Source organism: Siniperca chuatsi, linkage group LG4, assembly GCF_020085105.1.
Source record: "Siniperca chuatsi isolate FFG_IHB_CAS linkage group LG4, ASM2008510v1, whole genome shotgun sequence".
In the NCBI taxonomy this organism is placed as follows: domain Eukaryota; kingdom Metazoa; phylum Chordata; class Actinopteri; order Centrarchiformes; family Sinipercidae; genus Siniperca; species Siniperca chuatsi.
The window spans coordinates 2202325-2228817 of record NC_058045.1 but is presented as its reverse complement, the minus strand read 5'-3'; the positions used below and the strand labels follow the sequence as shown (position 1 = coordinate 2228817).

At 38.9% G+C, this 26493-nt stretch overlaps 1 protein-coding gene across 7 annotated transcripts in view; it reads left to right on the top strand.

Moving 5' to 3' along the window:
• ctcf (CCCTC-binding factor (zinc finger protein)) overlaps window positions 1-26493 on the top strand; it is a 39735-nt gene that overhangs the window by 766 nt on the left and 12476 nt on the right. For 2 of the 7 annotated variants that reach the window (XM_044193212.1, XM_044193219.1), the window contains exons 2-9: window positions 2434-2465; window positions 2591-2741; window positions 4512-4692; window positions 4834-4973; window positions 5206-5325; window positions 5540-5719; window positions 9052-9267; window positions 9416-9578. In XM_044193212.1, the coding sequence (XP_044049147.1) occupies window positions 2709-2741; window positions 4512-4692; window positions 4834-4973; window positions 5206-5325; window positions 5540-5719; window positions 9052-9267; window positions 9416-9578 (1033 nt within the window). In that variant the 5' untranslated portion in view covers window positions 2434-2465; window positions 2591-2708. Of the gene's footprint in view, window positions 1-2433; window positions 2494-2590; window positions 2742-2774; window positions 3884-4511; window positions 4693-4833; window positions 4974-5205; window positions 5326-5539; window positions 5720-9051; window positions 9268-9415; window positions 9579-26493 lie in introns of those variants that run through there. The other 5 variants (XM_044193213.1, XM_044193215.1, XM_044193214.1 and 2 more) reach the window with 5 other exon arrangements.

Genomic DNA, 26493 nt, shown 5'->3' with positions numbered 1-26493 from the left:
CTAGTTTAGTTCAGAGTCAAGGCCCTTCCCCACCCAATGCCCTTAGTAAGTTACGTCAGGAAGTGTCGAAAGCGCCGGAGTCCCCCAAATAACCAGAGCAAACGTTCGTTTTAGTATTTACTTTAACTGAATTGGTAACGTGTTCTCGCATCAACTATTACTGAAATCAAAGTCAGTTCAGTTAGCTTTCCTGGTGGCGAAGTATACACAAGAAAACTGTAACGTTAAGGCCAGCGCGGAAAAGAGAATGACGAGGCATTCACAGCAAAACGATCCCCGGTGATCACAGCGGCCACTGACTCACTAAGACCAAATAAACGATTTGTGTTCCCCCAAAATTAGCCATCTTCCATTGTCGAGTATTGCATTTGTCTTCTGTTTCTCTACCATCGCGCCGTGATCAGAATTGGCAGTTGTTGCACCCGTCGCCCGCTTGTCTCTTATTCTAAGCCCACCTAGAGCATCATAGCCACAGATATATATTATAGCAGAGAGCTCCCTCTACGATTCGGCTTGGAGAGCTACAAAAATACCGCTATATAAATTATGTGCAAGGAGGCGACAGCTGCCCGACTGGGCGCTTAGTACTATTGCCTTGTTGTGGTCAATTTGCTATACCATAAGTCAAATGATCTATGAAGGCCTATAGTAGAGCCTCCCCAGTTTCCACCCATTTAGCAATATAAAGTGGACATGGAAACCTGCAAACAAACAGATGTTAGGTATTGTCACAGACATGACCATGCAGATATTACACTCCTTGTCAGTAATGATATACACAGTTTACATTTACCAAGTTGTTAATTCAAGATGTCAAAGGGCCCAATCACTGTTTGCCTAAATATTCAAATAGTTTTACTCAGTGATCTACGCAGTCTTCATATCTAGACGCAGACCAATTCTTGGACTAGGGTGACTGTGTTGCAATTCAGAATGGACAAAAATCACCAGTGAATTTTTCTGTGGACTCAAAAAAGAGCCAATAAGATACTGAGCTTGTGAAATGTCCAGAAAGCGTTTCAAGATATGTGGTTATCTATCACCATTTGTAAACCTGTGAAAAAACTTCTGCTTTAGAAATTCTTATCTTATCCAAAGACTGGGAAAACGTTTTTGGGAACCTCTGAGTATAGATTCAAAATAACCTGACTGATACCAAATTTTGGGGGGCGATACTGGTAGATAGATCCAGGTAGATAGTAATTTTTTAAACATAAACACATAACATGAACAGTCAATCTTGGTACAGATTCCTTAGATATTTTATTTATTTATTATTCTAATTTCTGAATTTATATATATATATATATATATATATATATATATATATATATATATATATATATATATATTATCTATATATATATATATATATATATATATATATATATATATATATATATCAAATTTAAAAAATAATACAGACTTTTCTATCCAGGTGGTTGAAAGTGCAGATGTTTTTATGAAGAGTTCTGAAGACTGACTGACTGAAGAATAACAGTTTGCAGGTTCAATACTAATGTTCTAAGGATAGTAAATAAGTCAATGTCAGGATTTACAATTAAAACATCAGTGAATTTATGGTTAAAAGACAGAAAATGTTATTCTACGCACACAACATTAAAAAAACAACTATATGAAATATATCTATATATGGTGCACTAACATAACACAAAAAGTAAAAATTGATCATGGAGAGAAGTAATTAGCTGTACTCATTTACATCCACCCCAGACAGTGTGATTTATTTTTTTTTGCAAGTGTCCCCTTTAAGCCAGTCATGTAGAAATGTTAATTAAAAAATAAATATATAAATAAACATTTAGTGTCTATTTAACAGTATAACAATATAAACTCCATACAATAATGTAAACTATACATGCTTATCATGCTTTGTCATTGCAATGAACCACACTTTGCAGCTACTGTACTGATTCAGCATGTGGTCTGTGGCTAGCATGCAAAAACTCATATTTTGATTTAAAAAGAAACACTATTTCTAATCCAAGTAATATTCTAATATGTGTCTTATTCACCACTTAACTTTTGATAACAAATGAGTATTTATTTATTTATAAAAAACAGCAGAAATAGAGTAGAAACATGCAAAAAATAAATGCTACCTTAGGATACCAAAATCACTAAAGTTTTTTTGCAACTTCTTCTGGGATCAGCAGGCACACTTTATACATGTGCTTCGATAACTCAATATCAACAAATCTGATTGGCTTACAATAAAAGTCTCATTTATGTAACAAGCAGCTTCATTGGAAGAAACATCACACAGCAAAAATGATGATGTAGTTTCTTTTTTTAGAAGGTGCAAGTGGGCTTATATGGTACGTGGGCTTAATAGGGACATTCACCCTAATAGTAGAGTGAATGTATCTGCCCATCACACTGTGATGATGTATTCCCTCTCCCCTCTCGCAGGTTTACAGTCAGGTAGCAGCCTGAAGCCTCAGGTGAGCACAAGTGTCTTGAACAGAACAGGTAACATTGTCAGACATGTGTAAGCTGTTAAAGTTACTATATCTGTATCTCAGTGTATAAGTGCAGCTGTGAAACATGTCCCTCTTCCCTCCCTCAGGTTGACAGGGACAGTCAGTTAGCAGGCGTTTGTTTCAGCAAAGCTCAGGGAGCAGCAAAGCAAAAGAGAGATCACCTGTATCACAACCCTGCAGACTGCAGCCCAGTCTACAGAAGTCATGAAAACAGTCAATTTATCGTTGCTATTCCAGGTAACACTAGTAGTGTTTTAGAGCCAACAATTTTTCAACATTTTTGTTTGAAATATGCCACACTTGCCACAAACTTTCCCTCAGACACACCTTTGTCACTGAACTCGTGGGTCAGAAGTCAGTAGTGAATGGATACTCTATGTACAGCGAGCCATGTAGACAACCAAAGGTGACTGAGACTGAGATTCAAAGCAGTGAACATAGAGCGGAGCTAAGCTCTGTCAGCCAACTCACAGCAAATGGATTCAGTATTATGTGAGTTGAGCATGTACAGACCTTGTATTTGGCGTATAAATTCTAACTGTCACTCCCGGCAAGCATAAACTACGCTCAGCACCAGAGTTTAATGTTTTCCTGTATCTTTAAAACGATTAATTGCTGTAGTGATTTCTTGCCACAGACAAATTTAGTTTTAAACAGAATTACAGATACGTCATAGATTGGTGTTTGTTGAAATTATAATGTAATTCTTACACGATCCCGTAATGATGCGGAATAGTCTGATGCGCTGTTTTTCATAATATACTATTACCAGTTTTCCCTGTGTGGTTATATATGAGACTATACAAGTATAAGAGAGCTGAAACAATTAGTCGATTAACTGAATCATATGTGAATATATGCTTGGGGGTCGGTGGGGGGGCAGACCTGGAAATTTCACGTATCTGTACCACCTGAGGTGGCAGGCTCAATGGTCCTATGTTGTTCTTCACATTTCAATGAACAAATTGATATATGATAGACCTGTCAAAAGAGTAGCTAAATATATTTTATAAGCCGTCATTAGCAATTAAATTCAACTTTTGCCTCAAGTTTATTCTAATGCATTCTTGTTAATTATACTGCAGGGGAGAACAGGGTAAGATGAACACCTGGTTCATCGGTACCTTCATGAGTACCTGGTGGGGCTGTAATTTTCTTTGTAAATGTGAGCATATCATATGCTTTTTAGATTCAACTTTATTGTCATTATACATGTACAAGTACAAGGCAACAAAATGCAGTTTAGGTCTAACCAGAAGTGCAATAAGCAAGTGCAGGATATAAAGTGTGTGCATAAATACAGGATAAAGCAGTAAAAACTGGAGAGACACTGAGCCTCATGATGTACACGCGCCGCCATCTTGGTCAACAATGTAAAGGTACATTTGCACTTAATCAATACTTTGTACTTTATTTTGCTCAATCTCGTAATTCTGTTAGCTTGTGACCAGCAAGCTTTTTCACCCCTGACCAGTTTGCATGCCTGATCTTGGGGGTTTGGACTTTTGGTCAGACTAAACAAACAATACCATCTTCAGTATGTGAACACACAGGTGCACAAGCACACACATGCAAAATAAATCTTTTTTTCTGGGAAAAGTAAGATTTTGGTGAGAATATTTGGTAAATGTAAAAGTCTCAATTTCCCGTGTTTAGTTCTGCTCAGCATCAACAAGAATGGGGAGAACAGACACAGTCTGGTGGATAAGAGTCTGGGTCAGCTCCATGTTGAGAGTTGGGGGTTTAATACGTTGGTTTACAGTCCTGTGTGATGAAAGTGCGCAGGTTTATATTGCACAAGACACCACTGAAACCTTACACTGGTTAGTTCATTCTCTCCTAATCAGTTAGCTGTTTCGTGTTGAGTTGAAGGGAAAATCTACATATTGTTCCATGGTGTATGACTTGTCATAAAGCAAACATTCTTCCAGTCAATGGCTTAAAAAGCCAGGGGGTGATGTAATACACTGCTAGATAATGTTTGTTTCCCCAACGCCATATTTTCAGTTCCTACCCAGCATGGACGGAGGGCCAACTGAGGGTGTAGGGGTGGTGGAGGTCCCCGCCAAAGACTTCCCCTCCATCCAGGCCGATCACAGCCAGGATGCCATGGTGGCTGACCTCCTCCAGCAAGCTGCAGAGGCCGGGGGCGTGGTAGAGGGACACGCTGGAGTCGTCCTGGATCAAGGTTCTTACTAATTGGACATGAAATGGTCTCACAGTCAATATGTAAATAGAGCACAAAGTAGTTTAGATTTGCATTGCAAGCAGACATGTTTTTGTGGAGAATGGGGTCAAATGATTTATTCCCAGCAACGTTGTGTTTCAGGTCACGAGGAAGGAATGGTAGCAGCCACCCAGGCCCAGCAGCAGCTGATGGAAGCTGCGGTTGGTGTGGAAGGTGGAGCAGGGGTTGAAATGATGGTTATGGACTCACTGGATCCCACCCTGTTGCAGATGAAGACTGAGGTAATCTCATTTGTAAGAGCTTTGTGTTTGATGTGACATGATAGGTGCTCCGTCTTGGCAGCCAAAGCAGGCTTGGTCTCATAAAAATGTTTCATTTCTGCTGATGTCACTCTCTAGTTTTAGAAATGAAATCAGCTAGAACTAAGCACACCTAACATGCCTGCCAGAGCGTGTTGCTTCGACCAAAATTTGTAACTATGTAACAGCCCACTGAAATTAAGTTGATTTGCAGGTGATAGATGCTGCAGTCGGGGGATCATCAGCGACGGTGGGTGTTGTTGGAGGGGTAGCGGGTGCCGCTCACCAAGCAACTGTAACAACAGTGGACCAGACTCAAATCATCACACTACAGGTAGGTGCTCCTTTGAAGCCATTTCATATCATAGCATCCTCCAGTTATTTCATCTTTTATCCTTTTTGGGGGGAAAGCTGGATTCACAATCTGTCTGTAAGCCTTTAAGAAGTTAAATTTTAGATAGTTTGTATCCCCTCTCAGGTCTTGAATTTGTCTTAATAGATACCCCGTAGATACCCTGGAGATGTGTGCTGGTTCTCTCTGTCCTCAGGTAGTAAACATGGAGGAGCAGGCAGCTTTAGGTCTGGGGGAGCTTCAGCTAGTCCAGGTGCCTGTTTCTGCCACTACCGTGGAGGCCCTGCAGCAAGGCACCTTTGTAGATACGACAGCTATGCCAAAGGACGGAGACCCAGTCATCTGCCACACTTTGCCACTGCCTGAGGGCTTTCAGGTACACAAACAGACATACTCATTCGTCGGGCTTGGCTTTAACTAAGAGGTACAACGCTAATGCGTGACTACATTTGAAAATTAGCAACTGCATCACTTGCTGTTTTTAGGTCCCTGGCAGAAATGCACTTGGCTTCATAAATCCATTCACTTTTGATCCAAAGTTTGAATCAATTTTACATTAAAGTCAAAAAATTCTGTAATTTTCTGCCTTCTAACAGCACTGTGATAGATTTGTAACTCAATTATCATCTTTTATATTCAAAGAAAAATAAAGCTAGTTTAATAAACCACAAAACACTGAATTTTAATTTGCTGAGAAGATTCTGCTCATGTCAGATCAATCTATAAAATGATTTTATCCCTGCAGGGCAAAAGAGATGGGGGGAAAAACCCTCATACAACCACAATAATTGTTACACCGAAAGTCTCTTAAACTCAACTTCAGAAGGTAATTCGCTTGCTCTGACTTGACAAAACATGAAATTAAAATACATCTATAAAACGTAACTTGATCTGCCACTGTGTTCTCTAAAATATTGATGCCAGTCCCAAAATATCGAGTTATGATTAGACGATATGCTGTATTGATTAAATATGTATCTGGCACATTGAAATAAAATGTTTAGCTTGAGAATATAACTCCTGAAATTGAGTTGACGAGACACGATCTGTTAGAGAGAATGTGTATCATTCTGTTGGTGTTGTGGGAACCAGAAACACTCAGTCCACTCGCAATTGTACAAATTATCTTTGCCTGGTTGATTTTGGCCTGTCATGAAGTTACTCACACAATTAACATTGATTAGTGACATCTGTAATGACCTGCTGCTGTTGACCTTTGTCATTTTAACTAGTGAAAGTGACGATCAGTGCTGCCTAAAAATCTGAAGCTGCTAGCTGAGTGTTTTATACACTGCTCTTTGCTAATGAGAAAGAGAGTGTTCGAGTCGGCGCTTAGAGAATCTGTATATTTTGCAAACCAGGACGTTAAAATTAGTCACTCGCACATAACTTTTCACATTCATACACTCCAATTTTAACTCATAAAAGTGAAATGCACTGTAGGCTGCCGTAAAGGAGAACAGCGCTGCAACATGAGCAGGCTGAGGTGGACGAACACAGTAGAGTACAGTAAAGAAATGACCGGCATTTGATGCGATTTATTTTACCTGATACAGATCCATAAAAATATGATCTCTGTTTTCTGTCTACTTTAGATTCTTTAATAAAAGTCTAAATCAACATAACAGTGAGAGAAAGACTCTTACATCAAAATGAGCAGTTTCTGAATTGTCTCTGTCCCTTAGGAATTTCCCGTCCTTATAGTGAAAACCAAGACAATAACAAAACTTCCAAAAAAGAGAACAAAAGAGCTGCACAGCTGTCAAATAATTCTAATACAAAGTCTCCCAGCATGACTAACTCTAATAAGCACTACATACACTGCTCAAGGTGAAAAAATAATACCGGATCTGTTCCCCGTTCTCCCACATCAATCACATTCTTTTCATATGACAAGCACTCTGTAAGATCTACTAATTAACTGTTACAATGTTAAATTTATTTCCCACATCTGCCCCAATAACGATCCTTAGGCTCAGCTCAGGATATCTCTAATATATACAATGGGGTCCAAAAGTCTAAGACCACAAGTCAAGATACTTCAATGTTGCATTTGTTTTGAATGTAATACTAACTTTTTTATTTCAGCTTAACAATTTGAGTGAAAAGTTGAATCTTTGAAAAATTTACATGAATTTCAGAATATCTTTGTCTCTGTTATATCCACCTTGTGCTTTAATGAGAGCATGCACTCAAGCTGCCATGGACTCCACAAGTTTGTGCAAAACCTGATGACCCATGTTATCCCAGCATGATTTGACAATGTTCCAAAGACCGTTTTGTGATGTCACATAATGCTTGGCTTTCTCATTCTTAAAGCCCATAAATGTTCAATGGGGTTGAGGTCAGGTGACTGTAGAGGAAAGTCCATTACTGTCTGGGCTCCTTGGCCTTTGGTCTTCAAGTAGTTCTTGCAAAGCATTAAGGTGTGTTTAGGGTCATTATCCTGCTGCAGTATGACTCCTCCACAAAGATGCAAACCAGAGGCTATAGCATGTCACTGAAGAATGGAGTGGTACTTCTCCTTGGTCAGGGTGTAGTCAGTTCGGTGCAGGTGTCCAACTCCAGAATAGGCAAACACCCCCAGACTTGAATATTCCCACCACCATGTTTCACTATTGGTTTGATACACTGCAGTATCATTGTCTCTCCTGTTCGTCTCCTTACATACACCCTTCTGTTACTGCTATAAATCTCAATCTTGGATTCAGTAAATAGGACTTTTTTTTCCCCAGTCATCCACTGTGAAATGCTGGTATTTCTTAGCCCACCCTAAGCATTTGGCCTTGTTTCCCCTACTGAGAAGTGATTTAGATACTGCTACTGGTCCTCTGAGACCCCTACAAGTCAGCCTTCTTTTGACAGTCATTTTGCTGATTGGATTCTTGCATTCTTCATTTAACAAATTCTGTATCTGTGATGAAGTTGCTTTTCTATCTCTCATGGAACTTAGCTAAGTAAGTGTTGATCTTCTGATGGTGTGGTCACTTTTGGTCTGCTTGATTGTGGTTTGGATATCACTGATCCAGTTTCTACAAAGTGTTTCCGAGTTCCATGCACTGCCCCCTTAGAAACTGTTAGTCTAGCCACGATTTGACAATGAGAAAGCCCCTATTTGCTTAGAATAACAATTTGACTTCTGACACTTTCACTTAGTTCTGATGCCATGTTTCCCACTATCACAATGCTACCTAGAAAGCAATGATCTACTGGAAACTTGAGGCACAGCCATATTTATAACAGGTGAACACTGACTGCACATTGAGTTACTTGAACAAGCCTCTGATGAGTAGATCAAATCCACCTGAGTGTCATCTGAACACATGCTTCAATGGAAGGGACACAACTCAAGGAATTCTAACCTTTTGTACAAAAGAATTAAGTTGACCACAAATTAACTTAAATTTGATTGCTGACCTAGAAATAGTAAAGAATTTTTCTTCTTTATTTTACATGTCATAACTTCTTGTGTTTTTAAATGTTTCTGAATCCTTAAACTTTCTGATTATTTCCAGGTTTATGTGAAAATCTTAGACTTTTGGGCCCCACTGTATATTTTACAAATAAGTGAATGAATTGCTTATAATTCCATTGGGCACATAATTTCTCTCCTTTTTTTTGCACTTCAGCACCTACAGAAGAAAACCACACACAATGGTTTGTCTATAGCGATTAATTGACTAAACAATTAATGTATTTGATGTGTAGGTAGTTAAGGTTGGTGCTAATGGGGAGGTGGAGACAGTGGAGCAAGAGGAGGAGGGAGGAGAAACCCACCCTGAAGAGGAGGAAGATGAGGAGGTGGGAAACCAGCTGCTGGAAGAAGGGGAGGATGAGCCCATTCAGCCTCCAAATGATGACCCAAACTGGGCTAAAGACCCGGACTATCACCCCCCATCTGGAGCTGTCAAAAAGACCAAAAAGGCAAGATAGTTGTGTAGTATCAATCTCTGTTGTTGGGGATGTGAGACTCTTCTCTGTAATTGAACTGGACTTGTACAACATCTTGACAGGTTTAATCTTAAATTGTCATCAGCTGATGACGAGGTCTAATGACATGTTGTTTGTCCAGGGTAAAAAGAGTCGTCTGCGTTATGCTGAAGGAGATAAGGACATGGATGTCAGTGTCTATGACTTCGAAGAGGAACAGCAGGAGGGCCTTCTGTCTGAGGTCAACGCTGAGAAAGTGGTGGGCAACATGAAACCACCCAAACCCACCAAGATCAAGAAAAAAGGTAAGACACTGCTGTCTGCTGGACTGAGGACATGATGGGAACGACACTATCAGTCACTGTTTGTGAAGGTTGATTTGGATTGCCTCTTCTAAGTTTTAAGAATTAAAAACTGCTGTATGAGCCACATTTGCTACCCACCACTGGATTCTACACTCTTAACTGTAGGCAAACAGTGCCTGTACTTTCATCTGTAACAGGCTATTAATTATGAAGTATTTGAATCAACATTATATATTTGGGTTATATGTATAGTACAACATTGTATGACATCAGTTACAACAAAATAGCGGCAAGAGACAATTAATGGCTCAAACCTTTTTGTGGTCAATGGAAGCAAGTAGTTTGATGCAAAATTAAAGCCACAAGCAGCAATGGGCAGGTTTCAGGCTTCCCAAAGCTGAGCAAAGTCAATTCAGCTAGTTTAATTCTGTTTTTAAAGGTACAATGTGTAATTCCTGGCCACGTGACACTGTTCGAGATTGTGTACAGCTAGACACGCATAATGAACTTTGCAATGTCCTCAAAAATGTATAGCAAACTTTCCAAACTTCCAATCTTGCCTTAACAGTAATGCAAAGTGTTTACAATAAGGTGAGCCGATCAGCGTTTTTTCAGTCGGTCTGCTACTGGGTCCATACAATATCAATTTACAGTCATCAACTATAAAAAAAAAAAGCTACTGCTAACTAACTAATTAAGTAACTACTAACACCATGGCAAGAATACGCAACAAACTGCTGAAACTGAGAGCCGGTCAAAATAACCCTGCTATCTTATAATCTGCATGTGTGGCGTCGTCCTATAGTTTGTTATAGCTTGCTTAGCTCAGTACGGTTTGTATCATTAGTTGCACTAAAGATGCGTTTCACTAAATAGCCAACATTAGATGTTACTTACCAGTCTAAAAGAAATGTTGCGAGTTCAGCATCAAACCACATCTCTTTACTTGTCAAGAGCTTCACCTTGCTTCTTTATATAATGCCTCTTTTCTTTTCTAAACGTGGTTTATTTGCCATGAGCTTCAGCCATCTTTGTTTCTGTGACACTAACCGGGGGCTGTATGGGGTTACTTTTGTGTCTTTATTATGCAATCAAACAGAGTAGGTTTGAGAGCAAACTTTCCACACTGAAATCAAAAAATGTTTTATTGCAAGTAAAATAAATTTGTGATTAAAAATGTATTAATGCGAATCAAAAACGTTTGTTTGCAAATCCAAAAGTTTTGTTAGCAAATCCAAAAGTTCTGCTTGCTGTTGAGCTGAATCTCGTGGGCAGGACCTACGTCTCTATTGGCCAGTCTTGATCGAAGTGACAGCTTGGCAACATCTACTGTAAGTAAACAAGAGAGAGAGTTTTGAAGTCCATGAAGAAGACAGGGCGGAGGCGGAGAAAACAGAAAATCAATGCACAGGTATGTTTACACATACAGTAACTTCTGTCTAAGTAATAGCAAGAATGTTAGGTTTGAACTGGTGCATATAGATTGATTTTGTTTAAAGATCTGTAATATTGTAATGGGTTAAAAAGTACATATTATTTTGTCAGCCTGTAGCTGCTAGCTTAGCTCAGTTAGCTATAGTCACTTGCTTATCATAGATATGTTACGTGCCCAGGCTGCCATTGTGCATGTAGCTACTAGTTAACAGGACAGTTTGTGTTCAACAGTCTAACGTTTATGTTATATTTGTGCTATGCTGTATTATTTTATCAGCCTGTTGCCAGCTTAGTTAACGTTCATGGCTACAATCATGGCTGCTTGTTTGTATCATTCTCAGGGGATCTGTGCAGAGCCTATTCAGGACTTTGTGGTGAAGAAACCAAAGCCATCTACCAGGAGCATATGTACTGTAAATCTACGCTCTATCAAGCATACACAGGTGATGGTCATTATTTTTGTTGTCATACTGTTGGCTGTGTACTCATTATCATATTGTTGTGTTATCAATTTGAACTTGCAAGAGAAGTATGGAAGGATAATGAATTTAATACATGTACTTTAACATTTACGTTTTTTTTATGCTTAATTTGTTTCAGCATCCCTCCCTGACCCATCAGTGTTGTCCCTTGGGGAAGGACTAAAAAGCCTCAGACCCCAACCGCTAATATCCGCAGTGTTGCATGGCTTGTCTGAGCTTTCACTGGTTGACTCCATGTTTGGACCGCAAGATTGTCAGTGTCCTGTTGTGGCCACAAGTCATGTCAAACAGCCAGATGCCCCAGCATTCCCCAAACTCCCTGTGGATGGTGCCAAATTTTCCACTGCCATACACTTTGTCCCAAACTGCCAGCAGTTCTTCCATTTGGAGATCCTAACTGTCACACAGGAGATTGCAGCTATGATAGGGGGAAGACACACAAGAGCAGTCTGAGTGCCCATTATGGAAAGAAATGCGCCAGCCCAGAGTAACAGCAAGTAGGTTTGCCATGTGCGAGGGGAGTCATCTAGTCAGGCACTGACAACGTGGGTGTACGACAAACTAGCACAATAAAAAGGGTCCTTGAGCATGAATCTCAGGTGCTGGAACAATACTCAAAACGGTTCAATGTAAATGTCTCATCTTGTGGCTTCATCATACCTCCTCACTTTGGTGCCGGCCCACATGCAAAAGTATACAGTATGACTCTAATGCAGCTCCTAGTGTTGGGCTTGCAGAAGTTAAATGCCCAGACATCTGTAACATTTCTGAGGCAGGGCATGTCAAATGTGTGAATGGCCAGGCAAAACTGAAAAGAAATCATAAATTCTACTGGCAGGTTCAAGGTCAGTTGGCAGTAACTGGGTTGAGCTGGTGCAATTTCATTGCTGACACTGAGGAGGACATAACAGTTCAAAGAGTCTGGAGGGATGATGAAATGATAACCGAGATGAAAGAAAAGGCGGACTTCTACTTTTTTGGTACATATATGGATGTGTATCTCCAGACAGCTAAGTGGTAACTGTAAACACCAGTAACCCTTTTATCTCTTATACTTGTCAGATATCTTACCTGTATATCTAGGAGCCTAGATGTGTAAATATTCATAAATGTAATAAATACCAAGAGACATGTTTTGGGGTTTTAAGTATTTTAGTAAATGGATAATTGTCATTGGAACTGGTCTTCTTAAACAATGTAAAAACAAATATATATATATAATATACACACAATTGTATAGTTACTGTATTATTGTATTTGAATTACTGCAGAACTACATTAAAGTCAATTGTAAACAAATGGGTAAAATGCACTAACTAAATGCTCTTGGCCTAATGACCATTAAGCTCACTATAGCTACATTAACTTATCATCATATCAATCAACACATTACTTAAAACATGAATTCATACTTTCTCCTGTCCTGAATTCAAAATGTTACTTAAAGGCAGAATAAGTAGGATTTTCCTATTTAAAGAAAAATAAATAAATGTCTAGACATGTCTAGATTTAAAAATAATCCCTCTCAATCATCACTTATGACTGACTAGAAGTGTGTGGCGGTGTCTGTATCTGCAGAGACCCTGCCCCCTCCCTGTATTTTCTTTGTTTGTTTTTAGTTTACTGTGTTTAGGACATTTCTGGGCGTCAACCTTAGGGCAGTGGGGTGTACCCCCAGCCAATAACAGCGCACAGGCTGTGAGGTCGGGACTATATAAAAACATAGCGATTAGGTTACATTGCTGGTTGTGTCTGAAATCACTCAGTACTCATTATATAGTCCACTATATATACCCTATATAGTGGATTCAAAGTTTCCCAGAATGCATCATGAAAAGTAGCGTACAAGCTATGGTCACTAACCAAGCGATATATACCATAATACATCCCGCTGAAAGAAAAATGGCAGACATATGAGAGGACAGAGAACCGACGGAGCAGTGCAAAAAACTGCAACCTTACGTACAAATGTAAGTAGTTTTCCGTTTAACTTTCGATAATATGTTGAAGTTTGTTTTACCAGTTTAGCCATGTAATAAATTGTGTATGCATTATACCATTACGGCACAAATCACAGCTAGCGAATGTTAGCTAACATTAGCTAGCCCTCTTCTGTACAGTATTTGCCATTTGCAGTGCTGCTAATTTAAAACTAGATTTGCTACAAATTTAGTGTCACATAAGCACACACTTTAGATTAAAGTTACAGCCCCCCAGGTTGTGGTTCAGTTTTCTGATCACACGGTACCCTGTAATAGTAACAGAATGGGCAGCCACACTACTGTACTGGTAACTTACACCGTTAGTACAAAAGATTTCACCGCAACTTCGGAGTAATTGCGCTGTAAGTTGCAGGCTGTAATCTAAAGCGTTATAATATCAAAAAGTATTAAAACTTGATGAATCAATTTAGCTACAATTAAGGCCCTTAAAAAATATTAAAAAGTCTTAAATGCCATTTTCCAAGGTATTAAATTTTGTGGCTTGTTTTCAGTATGTATCAGGGATGTGATTTGTCCGGATTAAAACAGAATTCCTGATTTTCCGACCCACGTGAATCGTGCAGATGCAGATCCGTTCAATATTTTATGGTCACACTAGCTTCTCTGTCCTCTCCTCAGCGTGTTTGACCGAGGGCGGGGCTCAGCTCCTACACACGCAGCTGACAGCAGAGCAGAGTGGCGCAGTGGAGTCAGTGAACCAGGTGAAGTGATGGTAACGTTATACTTGAGTTGACGACAACGGAAAAAGTAGAAAAGCAATTTCCCCATCTGCTTTGTCTGCAGTTGTTGTTATAACCACAGTGCGCTTATAAGCTAATAGCTAAGTGTTACGAACAAGGTAAAATGAAAGCTATCTGTCTGTAGTCTGTGTATTTTAGTTTTACACAAATCTTAAAATTTGACAACTTCATGTAAACGTAGCTGCTCCCCTCCAAACCAGCCCCTGCTCTCTCTACCAGCGGTACTTGCAGCAGAGGGAGGAGGACAGGAGGAAGGACTGATACTGACTGATGTCTGAGTTCTTCATTCTTTCTAAAGTTCACTTATTATTTTGATGTAAGGAATATTAGGTTTATTTTACTGACATTTTAGATTTGCCTCCAGTGAGATATTGAGTGTATATAGTGACTTTGCTGTTGTGAACTTTACTGTTCTCTAGAAACAAAATTTAGTTCTATTTAAAATATAAATCAATTCTAATTCTGTTATGAATTTATTCTTGTTTTTAATATGATAATTTTAAAAACCCCAATTATTTGGTAAAAAGAACTGGTATTGATAAAGAACCAGGCCGATAAGATAAAGATACAATCCTAAGGATACCCACCCCTACAGCTGGTTAGTGGCTTCGCCCTGACTTTGGGAGGATGAGAAAATCAAAGTTCAGATCCCTTCACTATAAACCTTGTTTAACCAATGTTATTTTGTGATTATTATTCTTTATAACGCAGAGTGCAATCACTCACAAAAATGTGAAGGATAACTTCAGGACAATGCATGAGCATATTTGTTTAACTTTTTTTCTTGTTAATGTCTGAGTGTAATATGACTACAGCCTGTGTTTTTAAAAATAAATAAATATTGTTCTGATAATAGTCTAAAATTATGGGAAAATGCATATTTTTTAGTAGTTTAATATCAAACCACAGCAACAGGCCGTGCTCTGCGCTCTGTGTATTTTCCTACTTTGTTTTGTCCTTTGCCAATCACATGCCAGATTACTGATATTACTCTTTCTAATAAGCCTTGCATTGGGTTAGTCACTCAATTCATTCAACTCGAAATGGTGATGAGGTCTTAAATGTATGGAAAGGGTCTTAAAAAACATCTTAAAAGGTATTCTTATATATTTGTTTGTTGTTTTTCAATATACTTATTACTTGTTGTCCTTGTTCTTAGCTTTTATGTCTATTCCTGTGTAAGTACATTGAGAGCAATAAAAAAAAAAACTGAGTCAAATTCCTTGTATGTGTACACATACTTGGCTAATAAAGCTGATTCTGATACATTTTGTAGAGCTGTGTTGAAAGATGTGGGCCTTGCTGGGGAGGTGACTCCTGCCCAAGCAGCCAAGAAGTCCATACCTCATTGCCTCAGCCTGGGGAGAGAACCCTTCCATTTCTAAATCAGAGTCCCCTTATTCAGTGCCATTTGAGCCAGAGAGTGGGTTTCCAGAGCCAAGGGAGTCAGGGTCAGAGGAGCCAGGGCCACCAAAAAGGCAATGGCGTGATGCTGTCCCAGAACTGCTGGATAAGGCAGAGGAGCGGGCCAGGGCGGAGAGGCTGTTAATTTATTAGAAAAAGTTTAAAAAATGTAAAGACCAGAAAGAATTTTGTTTTTCAATTATAATAAAATTGCTTTTCAAAAATTGATGAGCACTGACTGATGTGAACTAATATCTACAAAGCAAATTCTGACAGATCAACATTTCCTTAACTTTCCAGTGGGTTTAGCAATGTGACAGATCAAAGGCTATATTGTTAATAACTGTTAACACTATTAGCAATAGCAGTTGGAACTATTTACATGAATGAAACTTGAACCAAAAAACTTGTGTGAACAAGTTTTGACTTTAACATGTCTCCTTAATAGTCATAGTCATGAAGAGCTGGAGGACTGGCGTTTGGTGCTGAAAGAGCAGCAGTGATGTGCCCACGCAGCTGTTCCCCACACTGCATGTCTGGCTGAAACTGACCACCTCCATCATCTGGCCCCAGTGCCCCTTCCACAGGCTCAAATGTGTGTCCATCTCTGAGGCAGAAGTTGTGCAAAATGGCACAACAAGCAATGACCTTCACTGCAAAAGCAGGGCGCACTTCCAGAACCTTGAAAAATATGAATTCCCACCTGGTCTTCATAATGCCAAATGCCCATTCAATCACAGAACGGGCCTTTGCATGGTGCCTGTTGAACCTTGCTGCAACTACACTTTTTCCTGGCTCTCTGTAAGGTGGTATGTGATGGGTCATGACATTAAGGATTTCCACCATCCCCTAGAATACAATAGCCTTAAGTGGGTACAGTCGTTGAACATACAAAGGGCTATTTTTAAGATCTCTGGAATCATGTAGCCAACAAATATGTCCAGAAATTGACACTGGTGGTCACACATTGCTTTCAAGTGAATACAATAAAACAACATCCTGTTAAAGTAGCACTGAGCATCTGCACTTGGGGGCTTGATTATTATATAACAGCCATCAATGCTGCACGCAACTGTGGTGAATGCTACAGATCCAGCTGGAGGCTCAAAGCCAGCACCAGTTGTTTGAAGCTCATCAGGTGGTGGAAAGCAGATGCCCCTGTTTTTGAGCCTGATTATTTTGTGTGTGACCCTTTGGATGACAGTTCATGCACTGTAATTGTAATTCAACCACATTGGAGGGTTTTCGAGCATGAACTTCCTTTTTAAGGTCATCCCACAGCATCTCAATAGGATTCAGGTCAGAACTTTGACTAGGCCACTCCAAAGTCTTCATTTTGTTCTTCTTCAGCCATTCAGAGACCCCACAACAACATCCAAAGAACTGCAGGCCTCACTTGCCTCAGTTAAGGTCAGTGTTCATGACTCCACCAAAAGAAAGAGACTGGGCAAAAAAAACCAACCCAAGACCATCACACTACCACCACCATATTTTACTGTTGGTATGATGTTCCTTTTCTGAAATGCGGTGTTACTTTTACGCCAGATGTAATGGGACACACACCTTCCAAAAAGTTCAACTTTTGTCTCGTCAGTCCAGAGTATTTTTTTCAAAAGTCTTGGGGATCATCAAGATGTTTTCTGGCAAAAATGAGACGAGCCTTAATGTTCTTTTTGCTCAGCAGTGGTTTTCATCTGGGAACTTAGCCATGCAGGCCATTTTTGCCCAGTCTCTTTCTTATGGTGGAGTCATGAACACTGACCTCAACTGAGGCAAGTGAGGCCTGCAGTTCTTTGGATGTTGTTGTGGGGTCTTTTGTGACCTCTTAGATGAGTCGTTGCTGTGCTCTTGTGGTAATTTTGGTTGGCTGGCCACTCCTGGGAAGGTTCACCACTGTTCCATGTTTTCGCCATTTGTGGATAATGGTTCTCACTGTGGTTTGCTGGAATCCCAAAGCTTTAGAAATGGCTTTATAACCTTTTCCAGACTGATAGATCTCAATTACTTTCTTTCTCATTTGTTCCTGAATTTCTTTGGATCTCGGCATGATGTCTAGCTTTTGAAGATCTTTTGGTCTACTTCACTTTGTCAGGCAGGTCCTATTTAAGTAATTTCTTGATTGCCATGGCAATGTAGGTTTGGATTTAGCTTTCCCTTAATAATAACAACCTTCATTTAAAAACTGCATTTTGTTTATACTTGTGTTATCTTTGACTAATATTTAAATTTGTTTGATGGTCTGAAACATTTAAGTGTGACAAACGTGCAAAAAATAAGAAATCAGGAAGGGGGCAAACACTTTTTTTTTCACACCACTGTAAATGAACTTGTTGTACAGTTGGATCAGTGTGTGCTGCTCCTGGCCTCTCCCTCCTAGATAGAGAGGTGATGTGTCTGTTTTACGCTGATGACCTTGTTCTACTGTCTCCTACTGAACAAGGACTACAGCAACAGCTGGACATAGTAGAAATGTACTGTCAGAACTGGGCCCTGGCAGTAAATAGAGAGAGAGAGAGAGAGAGAGAGAGAGAGAGAGAGAGAGAGAGAATTGTAAAATAATGTAGTGGTGGTAATATTAATTTAAAAAAAAGTTTTAATACTACTTGAGTAAATGTACTTGGATAAAGGATAATTCCTTAGTGGCTACAACATTTAACAATAACATTCATACTCTATGCATTACAATATCACAGATCGTTAAACAAAAGCAGTCTACATGTACCATGTACTGGTACATGTAGACTGCTTTTGTTTTACGATAACATAACATTCTTGCTATTACTAAGACGGAAGTTATGTGTAAACATACCAGCTTGTTTACTAATAGTTGATGTTGCCAAGCTGTCCCTGCGATCGAAACTGGCCAGTAGAGACGTGTCTTACATCTTTTTCAGCGTTGGTCCCACCTACGAGATTCAGCTCAACAGCAAGCAAAACTTTTAGATTCAAAAGTAAAACTTTTGAATTCGCAAACAAAAGTTTTTCCCATTAATACATTTTTAAATACATTTATTTTACTTGCAATAAAACATTTTTTGATTTGCAGTGTTGACAGTTTTGCCCTCAAATCTATTTTTTGATAGCAGTGTGGAAAGTTTGCTCTCAAACCTATTCTGTTTGATTGCATAATAAAGACAAAAGTAACCCCACAGGGCTGTACAAAAGATGCTCTATAACAACTTAACTAACTACTACTAACTTTCAGAACTGTTTCTGGCTGTACTTTCAAAGTGATTGACAAGCCTTGGGGCAGTTCTACTTATTTGTCCTCTCATGTTGGACTGAGGACAGACTGGACACCACCATGACTCACTTTCGCCTCTCGGACAGGACGGGCCAGCGCTAGCTAACTTAAGTAGAGATCTCTGCAACACATTATATAGAAGTCTTTGACATGTTTTAAACTAAAATTATGTCCATATCTTACACATTGTACCTTTTTTTTTAAAGGAGTGAGACCAATCACACACTTGTTTGTATGCATGTGTACGTTCAGGACATAATGCCTCCATGATGTCTTCACTGAGTTTAATGAGGATTGGTCTAAGACAACTCGAGTTATGGCCAATTGTCTGCTAAGTCACACCCACGGCAAATATTTTTTGATTGATGGCGGCCATGTTTTTCGACTGATCTTGCTCATTTGTAACAGAATTGTGTACTTCAGTCCTGCAATGCTGTATACCAAATTTGGTGTTGATAGTCAAATTCCAAAAAGTAAATGTCACGTAACTGTTTTCCACATTATTCAAATGAGCAAAAAATCCATCATCTCGGACTTTTATGACCTAAGAGGCTTTTGTTTGTTTGTAGAGCACATTGAGCTGGATATGTGTGAAATTTAAGTTAATCGGAGTCACTGTGAGGGCCTTTCCAAATTGGCATTTTTGAACATTATTTACAGCGCCACCATCTGGCCAGTTGTGGTCATATTATTCTTGTGAAGCATTTGCACATCATTTTCAGTTATAGGGCTAAGTTAGATGACTCTAGCTTGTTCCAGCGCATGGCAATTTGAGTCGCGGCATAAGACGACAAATAATAACTAGAATGTTGCATTTCCTGAAGAAAATGCATTTGATTGCTGCATCTGCTGCTGTTGCATCTGATGTGTACTTTAATCAAAGTTCTGTAAATTGTCAAAACATATTGCATTTTCACAGTAAATACAAGGAAGATATTTACAATTTTCTGAATTTGTAAATACTTTAAATGTTGAAGGTCAAAAGTGTTTCATTACTAACCACATGGTGGCGCTATTAACATCACATTTCAGTGTGTTGAACCCACTCCCGGGGGGAGGTGTCGCCCAAGTATTTTTGCAACTGGCCGCAAGGTGAAGCTATTGGTGTCATGCTTCTTTATGTCATGCACATGTTTATGGAGAACTTGTGTACCAAGTTTAATTTTATTAAGACAGCAGAATCGTAAAGATATCCTGTTTTAATGTTACTTTAGTGCCCCCTGTGGGTAGAATTGTATGAAATGTTATGCACTTGGGCAATGTGACTGTAAGAACAACATTCCCAAATTTGGTTGCAATCCAATTTAGCATTGACGAGTTATGGCCCATTAAGTGCATCAGGCCACGCCTTTAAAAAGTTTGGTAACCAATTACAGTCAAACGGTAAGTGATACCCAAAAACAAACTCATAAGTTTTGTTCAGGGATCATCTAAATATAGTATGTCCAAAGTCTGTATGAAATATGTACCAAAAGAACTAGGGCTGCATGATGTGGTAAAAAAAAAAATCGTATTGCGATTATTTTGACAGATAATACGATTGCGATACGATTCACGAATCGTGGGAATGATCATTTTTGCATCGCAAATGTACCAAAATCAATGTTTTCTTACATCTGGAGAAGATGATTTGTAGGCCAGGGCATCTCTGCAGCACTACAGTACTTCATTATAATGCTGTTTTGTCACACGTTTTACCTTTATCAAAAAATTGCAGCTTCTGCAATTTGGATATTGCACTTGGCCACATTGCCATTTCAGTAATATCTCGATTAATTGTACAGCCCTAAAAATAAACAAAAAATGGTTTCTTCATCATCATCATCCAAGGTGAAAATATTGTTTTGCTACGCTGCACGGTTCATAAGTTATTAGCCAAAACGTTAAATAACCGACCACATGGTGGCACTGTTGAATACATACTTACCGGGTATGATAACGTTAGCATGTATAATATTTGAGATTTTGATGAAGATATACACTTTCCCATAGATGGCCATTCAGAAAGTTATTACAGTAAAATATTAATATCTCAATAACTAACAAATATAAAAAAGTTATAGCGTGCATGACACACATATGCTTTATATGTGAAAATTGGAATGATGTGTCTGTCTACCAAAATGTGAGTAGAAGCAATCCAAAAAATGTACGTAAGAAGAAAAAGAACTAGAAAAATTGGATTTCCTACAGAAAATGTGTGGAAATGCTGAAAGCTGAAATGATTTTGCAAAAACTGCTGAAAATTCAGAATGCTGAAATGAAATGCCTGAAAAATCTTCAAGCTCAAATGCATTGCATTGCACTGCTTAACAACCTGGAAGCGGAGCTGCATTAACTAAAGCTAGAGCTAAAATACGTTGCTAAAAAAGCTGGATGCTAAATTGTAATAGTCAATGCTGGAAGTTGAAATGAGTTACCTGAAAAGACTGGAAATTTAAATGCATTACACTGCACTGCTGGAAAAACCTGGAAGTTGAAATGTAAAGCTGGCAGATTTGAAAGCTGACCTGCATTAACTAATAATGCTTAAACTGAACCACATTGCTATAAAAGCTTAGCTGTAAAACTGTCAAAGCTGCATTCACTTCTGCTGTAAGTTCTTTAAAAAAGCTTAACATTTTAAAAAGCATAAAAGGTAGAAAAAGGTGGAATATAAGCATAAATTCCCTTAAAGAGCTGAACATTTTGAATGGCTTCTGTAGCTGAAAGTATGCAGAAGTAGTAGTCGACCGATAAGCATACGGAAGAAGAAATAATTGGAAAACATTGCTGAAAATGCAGAAATCTGAGAAGAATTTTCTGAAAAATCTGAAAGCTCAAATGCATTGCACAATGATGCTGAACTACCTGGAAGCTGAACTGCATTAGCTAAAGAAGCTAAGAGCTGAAATACTTTGCTAGAAAAGCTGGAAGCTAAACTGCAATATTTTCAAAGCTGGAAGTTGAAATGAGTTGTCTGAAAAGGCTAAAAGAAGAAATGCTTTGTATTAATTTCAGACAGATTAACTGCATTGCTAAACACTTTAGGGCAATGGTTTTTTGTTCCAAAGAGCTGAGGCAAAATGTTTTGCCTGAAATGAAGGGGGCTTAACAGCATTGCATTGGAAAAGCTGAATGATCAAATGCATTGATTATGAACATGTTCAAATAAAGAAAATGACTGATGAATGAAAGAAGAGAACAAAACACTAAGATAAGTTGAAGTACTGCAGGCATGGAAAGTGCAGATGGCTTGTAATTCTATATATGACCTGATCTGATGTTTACTGAAAGGTACTTTTGAAGTGCAAGTACAATTAAACAGTAAGCTCTGAAAGGAGTGTAAAATAAAATATAATGAATATAATTTAAATCACGGACAAGAGCTGTGTTTTGGGTAACTTGTACAGAGTGAAAACACTTTAAGTGTAAGTATAGTGTAAGCTCTGAATGGAGTTGACTTTCACGTAATTAAGTCTCCTTTAAAGAATTGGGGTGTCATTTGATGAATTGAAAGAAATTCAAATGTCGGTTGAAGTGTAAAATGTGCTTTTTCAGACTATTCATCTTTGACAGTATTACAATTTAGCCTTCTCAATAGCTCAATGACAGCACTTTCAGGCCTCAAGGCCTGACAGACAGAGAAAACCCTGTCAAAGTACCACTCGAACAAGGCACCCTCAGTAGTAGAATTAGTAGTAAAGGTGGTGGTAGTAGTAGTAGAATTAGTGGTAGTAGTTGTAGTAGTAGTAAAGGTGGTAGTGGTTGTAGTATTAGTAAAAGTAGTAGTTGTTGTTGTTAAGGTGGTAGTAGTGGTAGTAGTAAAGGTTGTGGTGGTGACGAAGTAGCTGAAGGAGTATGAAGACTTGGAAACATGGGACAGGGTCTAATTAGTATGAATAGGATTTAAAAGTTGAATAGACCTAATATTGCATGAAAAGATGTGGAACATTTTATGGTTTGTTGAAAAGCTGATGCTAAACTGCGTTGCTCGCTTTAATTTGTTCAAAGAAGCAGTTGAAGAACTTTTGAATGGCATGAGAAGTGGGAAAGGGATGAAGAATGCAAAATATATTGTAATATGGGAGCTAAACTGCATAGCTGGTTTAACTTTGAATGAATAAGCACCCGAAAGATATAAAGAATTGGGAATGAGTCTAATGAGTATGAATGAGATTTAAAAGTTGAATAAAAGTCATAATGTAAGAAAGATCTGGAACATGTTAAGGTTTGAATAAATTTTCTAGCTGAAAGTATGAATAAGTAGATAAATGTTGAAAAATGTCCAAGACCTGTATTTGTGTGTGTCAGACTGATCTAATTAGCTCATCTTCAATCAGCTGTGTGTCCCCAGCCACAGTCAAAGGTTGCCTTGGGAAGCGCCACTAGGCTTCACTGAAGACATTGCTATATAACATTGCTGTATTTGAGGTTCATAGACCAAACATGCAAACAAACACACACACACACACACACACACACACACACACACGTGTGGCACTGGTTGCTATGGTGATTGTGGCACCCCTGAGGCAGTGGACGGTGCTTTGGAAGACAACAACTTAGACAGGTCAAACAGTTCCTTTACTAGAGACTAGGCATCTCAAAGTCCTGCTATAGGTCAAAGACCATAACTGCTGTCGGCTAAGTTTTACATCATGAGAGAGAAGAGTCTGATGAACACACATGGCAAAATTTGAGCTCTGGAGCAGATAAGACAAGTCTGTGTTTCTGCTTCTCTCCTGACATTTCTGGTCTCATTTAATATGGATGTTTATGCAACAGTTGGCTGGTACTGCTCTCCCTTTGAAGCTGACTGTGCCAACTGTGTGAGTCTTTTTGATTCCATAGTTACATGCCTGTGACAGGCACAATTTTCCCTACATTTTGATGTAAAATGATGTATGAATAGTGAAATTTGTGGGAATAGAAGCAAGTTGAAGAGAATTTTTAAGATTTTAAAGATCCTGCCCACTCTGACGCTTAGGTCCCCCACTAGTTCTGAACATTCCGCCCCACACACCCCATTATAAACTTGGACTGAAAATTGCATGAAACTTTAACTATGACTGTGTAAAAAGTATGAAAGCTATGAAAAAGTTGAATTAATGTGAGAAAGTCCCAAAGATTGAACATTTTAGTTTGAATGGAGTTTCTGCATAAATTTATGAATTAGTGGGAAGAGGTTCAAAAATGAGGTTTTTCTAATTGACTCCCATTACAACTTTACTCCAAACAATGTTGAATATTTTGAAAAGTTTTAATGGGATTTGAAAGCTGAATAATACCCAGAATGTTGGAAAGATTTGGTATATTTTGATGTTTGAATGGAGTTTCTAGCTGAAATTATGAATTATTATTAGAGACTTGGAAAAGCATCAAAATGTGTCAATTTTGAACATTCCGTTCGTTCATTTGAATGTGCAGAAATTCCCGGAAAACATTGAATATTTCTGAAAGTATGAAAGGTATGAATGAGAAAGGTAATGAGAAAGGTAAGGAGCTGAATATTTTGATGTTTGAATGAAAGTTTCTACGTTGAAAAATGTGGAAGGAGTTGAGTGCCAAAAAACACAGCGTAATAATAAGAATTAACTTGAATGTGCAATTTCTGGAGGAATTGCGTGTGAGAACTGGAAGCTGTTGGCTGCTGCTTCCACAGCCCCTAGCTGCAAGCATTTTTTTTATCTTTTAGTGCCACCTACAAGTTAAATTGTATCAAATGCTACAGACTTGTTCAGCATCCTTGTCTATACAACTTTGCTGAATTTGGTCACTATGGAATATTACATTAAAGAGATTAATAAGTAGTATGCTGGTGTTTTACTAATGGTCACAAGGTGGGGCTATTGGTGTCATGCACATGCTCATGGAGAACTTGTGTACCAAGTTTCATTTTATTGAAGCCAACAGAATTGTAGCAATATGTTTTAATGTTACTATAGCGCCCCTGTGGGTAGAATTCTATGACATGCTTTACACTTGTGCAATGTGGCTGTATGAACAGCATTCCCTAATTTGGTTGCAATCCAATTTAGCATTGAAGTGTTAAGTGCATTAGGTCACGCATTCAAAAGTTTGGTAACCAATCACAGACAAACGGTAAGTGATACCAAAAAATTAGCAAAGCAGTATAGTTCATCTAGAGATCGGGATCATCTAGAGATGGTATGTCCAAAGTTTGGTGAAGATTAGATTAGGGTTGGGTGATGTCTACCAAATTGGCATATGACGATGTCCACACTGACACATCGGGCTGAACAATTACATCGTTGTTGGGGGAGTTTTTGCATTTGTAGTAGCCCCTAGCGGCCAATTTGAATGAAACTTTCAGGGTATGTTTCAGGTACCTCTGTGGACATATTCTGTAGGTTTTGTGATGATTGGACAAACAATTTGTAATTTATAGTATGATTTATGCCATTTCAGAATCAGAAATACTTTATTGATCCCCAAGAGGAAACTCTTTTGTTACAGCAGCTCACTATCACTTCAGTGCACACAGGAATAGAAGTACTAAGCAAAAAATATAATACACTATAATACAGGTCAGATAAATTAAGTACCAAGTGGGTATAAGTATAAAATTAAAATAAGTGTGAAGTACAAAGTGGGTTTACCGGTTGATGATGATAATACGGTATAAAGTAATAGTGCATGAACTATCAAGTTAAGTGTAGCTTATTAAGATTATAATGAGACGGAGGATATTGCACAGCAGTAATAGAGTGTGAATAAATATCAATAAATTAAACTGAAACCAGAGCATATTGCACAGCAGTATTAACACAGAATATTGCACAATTATGTCAAGTATTGCAGAGATGTTAATGATCAATGTCCAGTTTAATGACTTCGGGTCATATAACACTTAGAGGGAGGAGTTAAAGAGTTTGATGGCCACAGGCAGAAATGACTTCCTGTGGCTCTCTGTGGTGCTTTTTGGGGGGATGAGTCTTCCGCTTAAGGTACTCCTTTGTTTGACCAGCACGTCATGGAGTGGTTGGGAGACACTGTCCAAGATGGCATGTAGTTTGCAGCATCCTCCTCTCTGACACCACTGCCAGAGAGTACAGCTCCACCCCCACAATGTCACTGGTCTTACGGATCAGTTTGTTGAGTCTGTTAGCGTCCGCTACCCTCAGCCTGCTGCCCCAGCATGCAACAGCATACAGGATAGCACTGGCCACCACAGACTCATAAAACATCTTCAGCATTGTCTGGCAGATGTTGAAGGACCTCAGCCTCCTCAGAAAATAGAGGCAGCTCTGGCCCTTCCTGTAAAGAGCTTAAGTGTTCTTAGCCCAGTCCAGTTTATTGTCCATACTCCCAGGTACTTGTAATCCTCTCCAGTGTTGCTGACCACGCTGTCTGACACGCAGTGCTGCAGATGCACATGCTGTGGTCTGCCAGTCAGGTAGTCAACAATCCAGTACACGAGGGGGGCATCCACCTGCATCGCTGCCAGCTTCTCACCAAGCAGGGCTGGTCAGATGGTGTTGAAAGCGCTGGAGAAGTCCAAATTATCCTTGCCGGCTTGTCCAGGTGGATGTGGATGCGGTTCAGCAGGAGGATGATGGCATTCTCAAATCCCAGCTGGGGCTGGTAGGCGAACTGAAGGGGGTC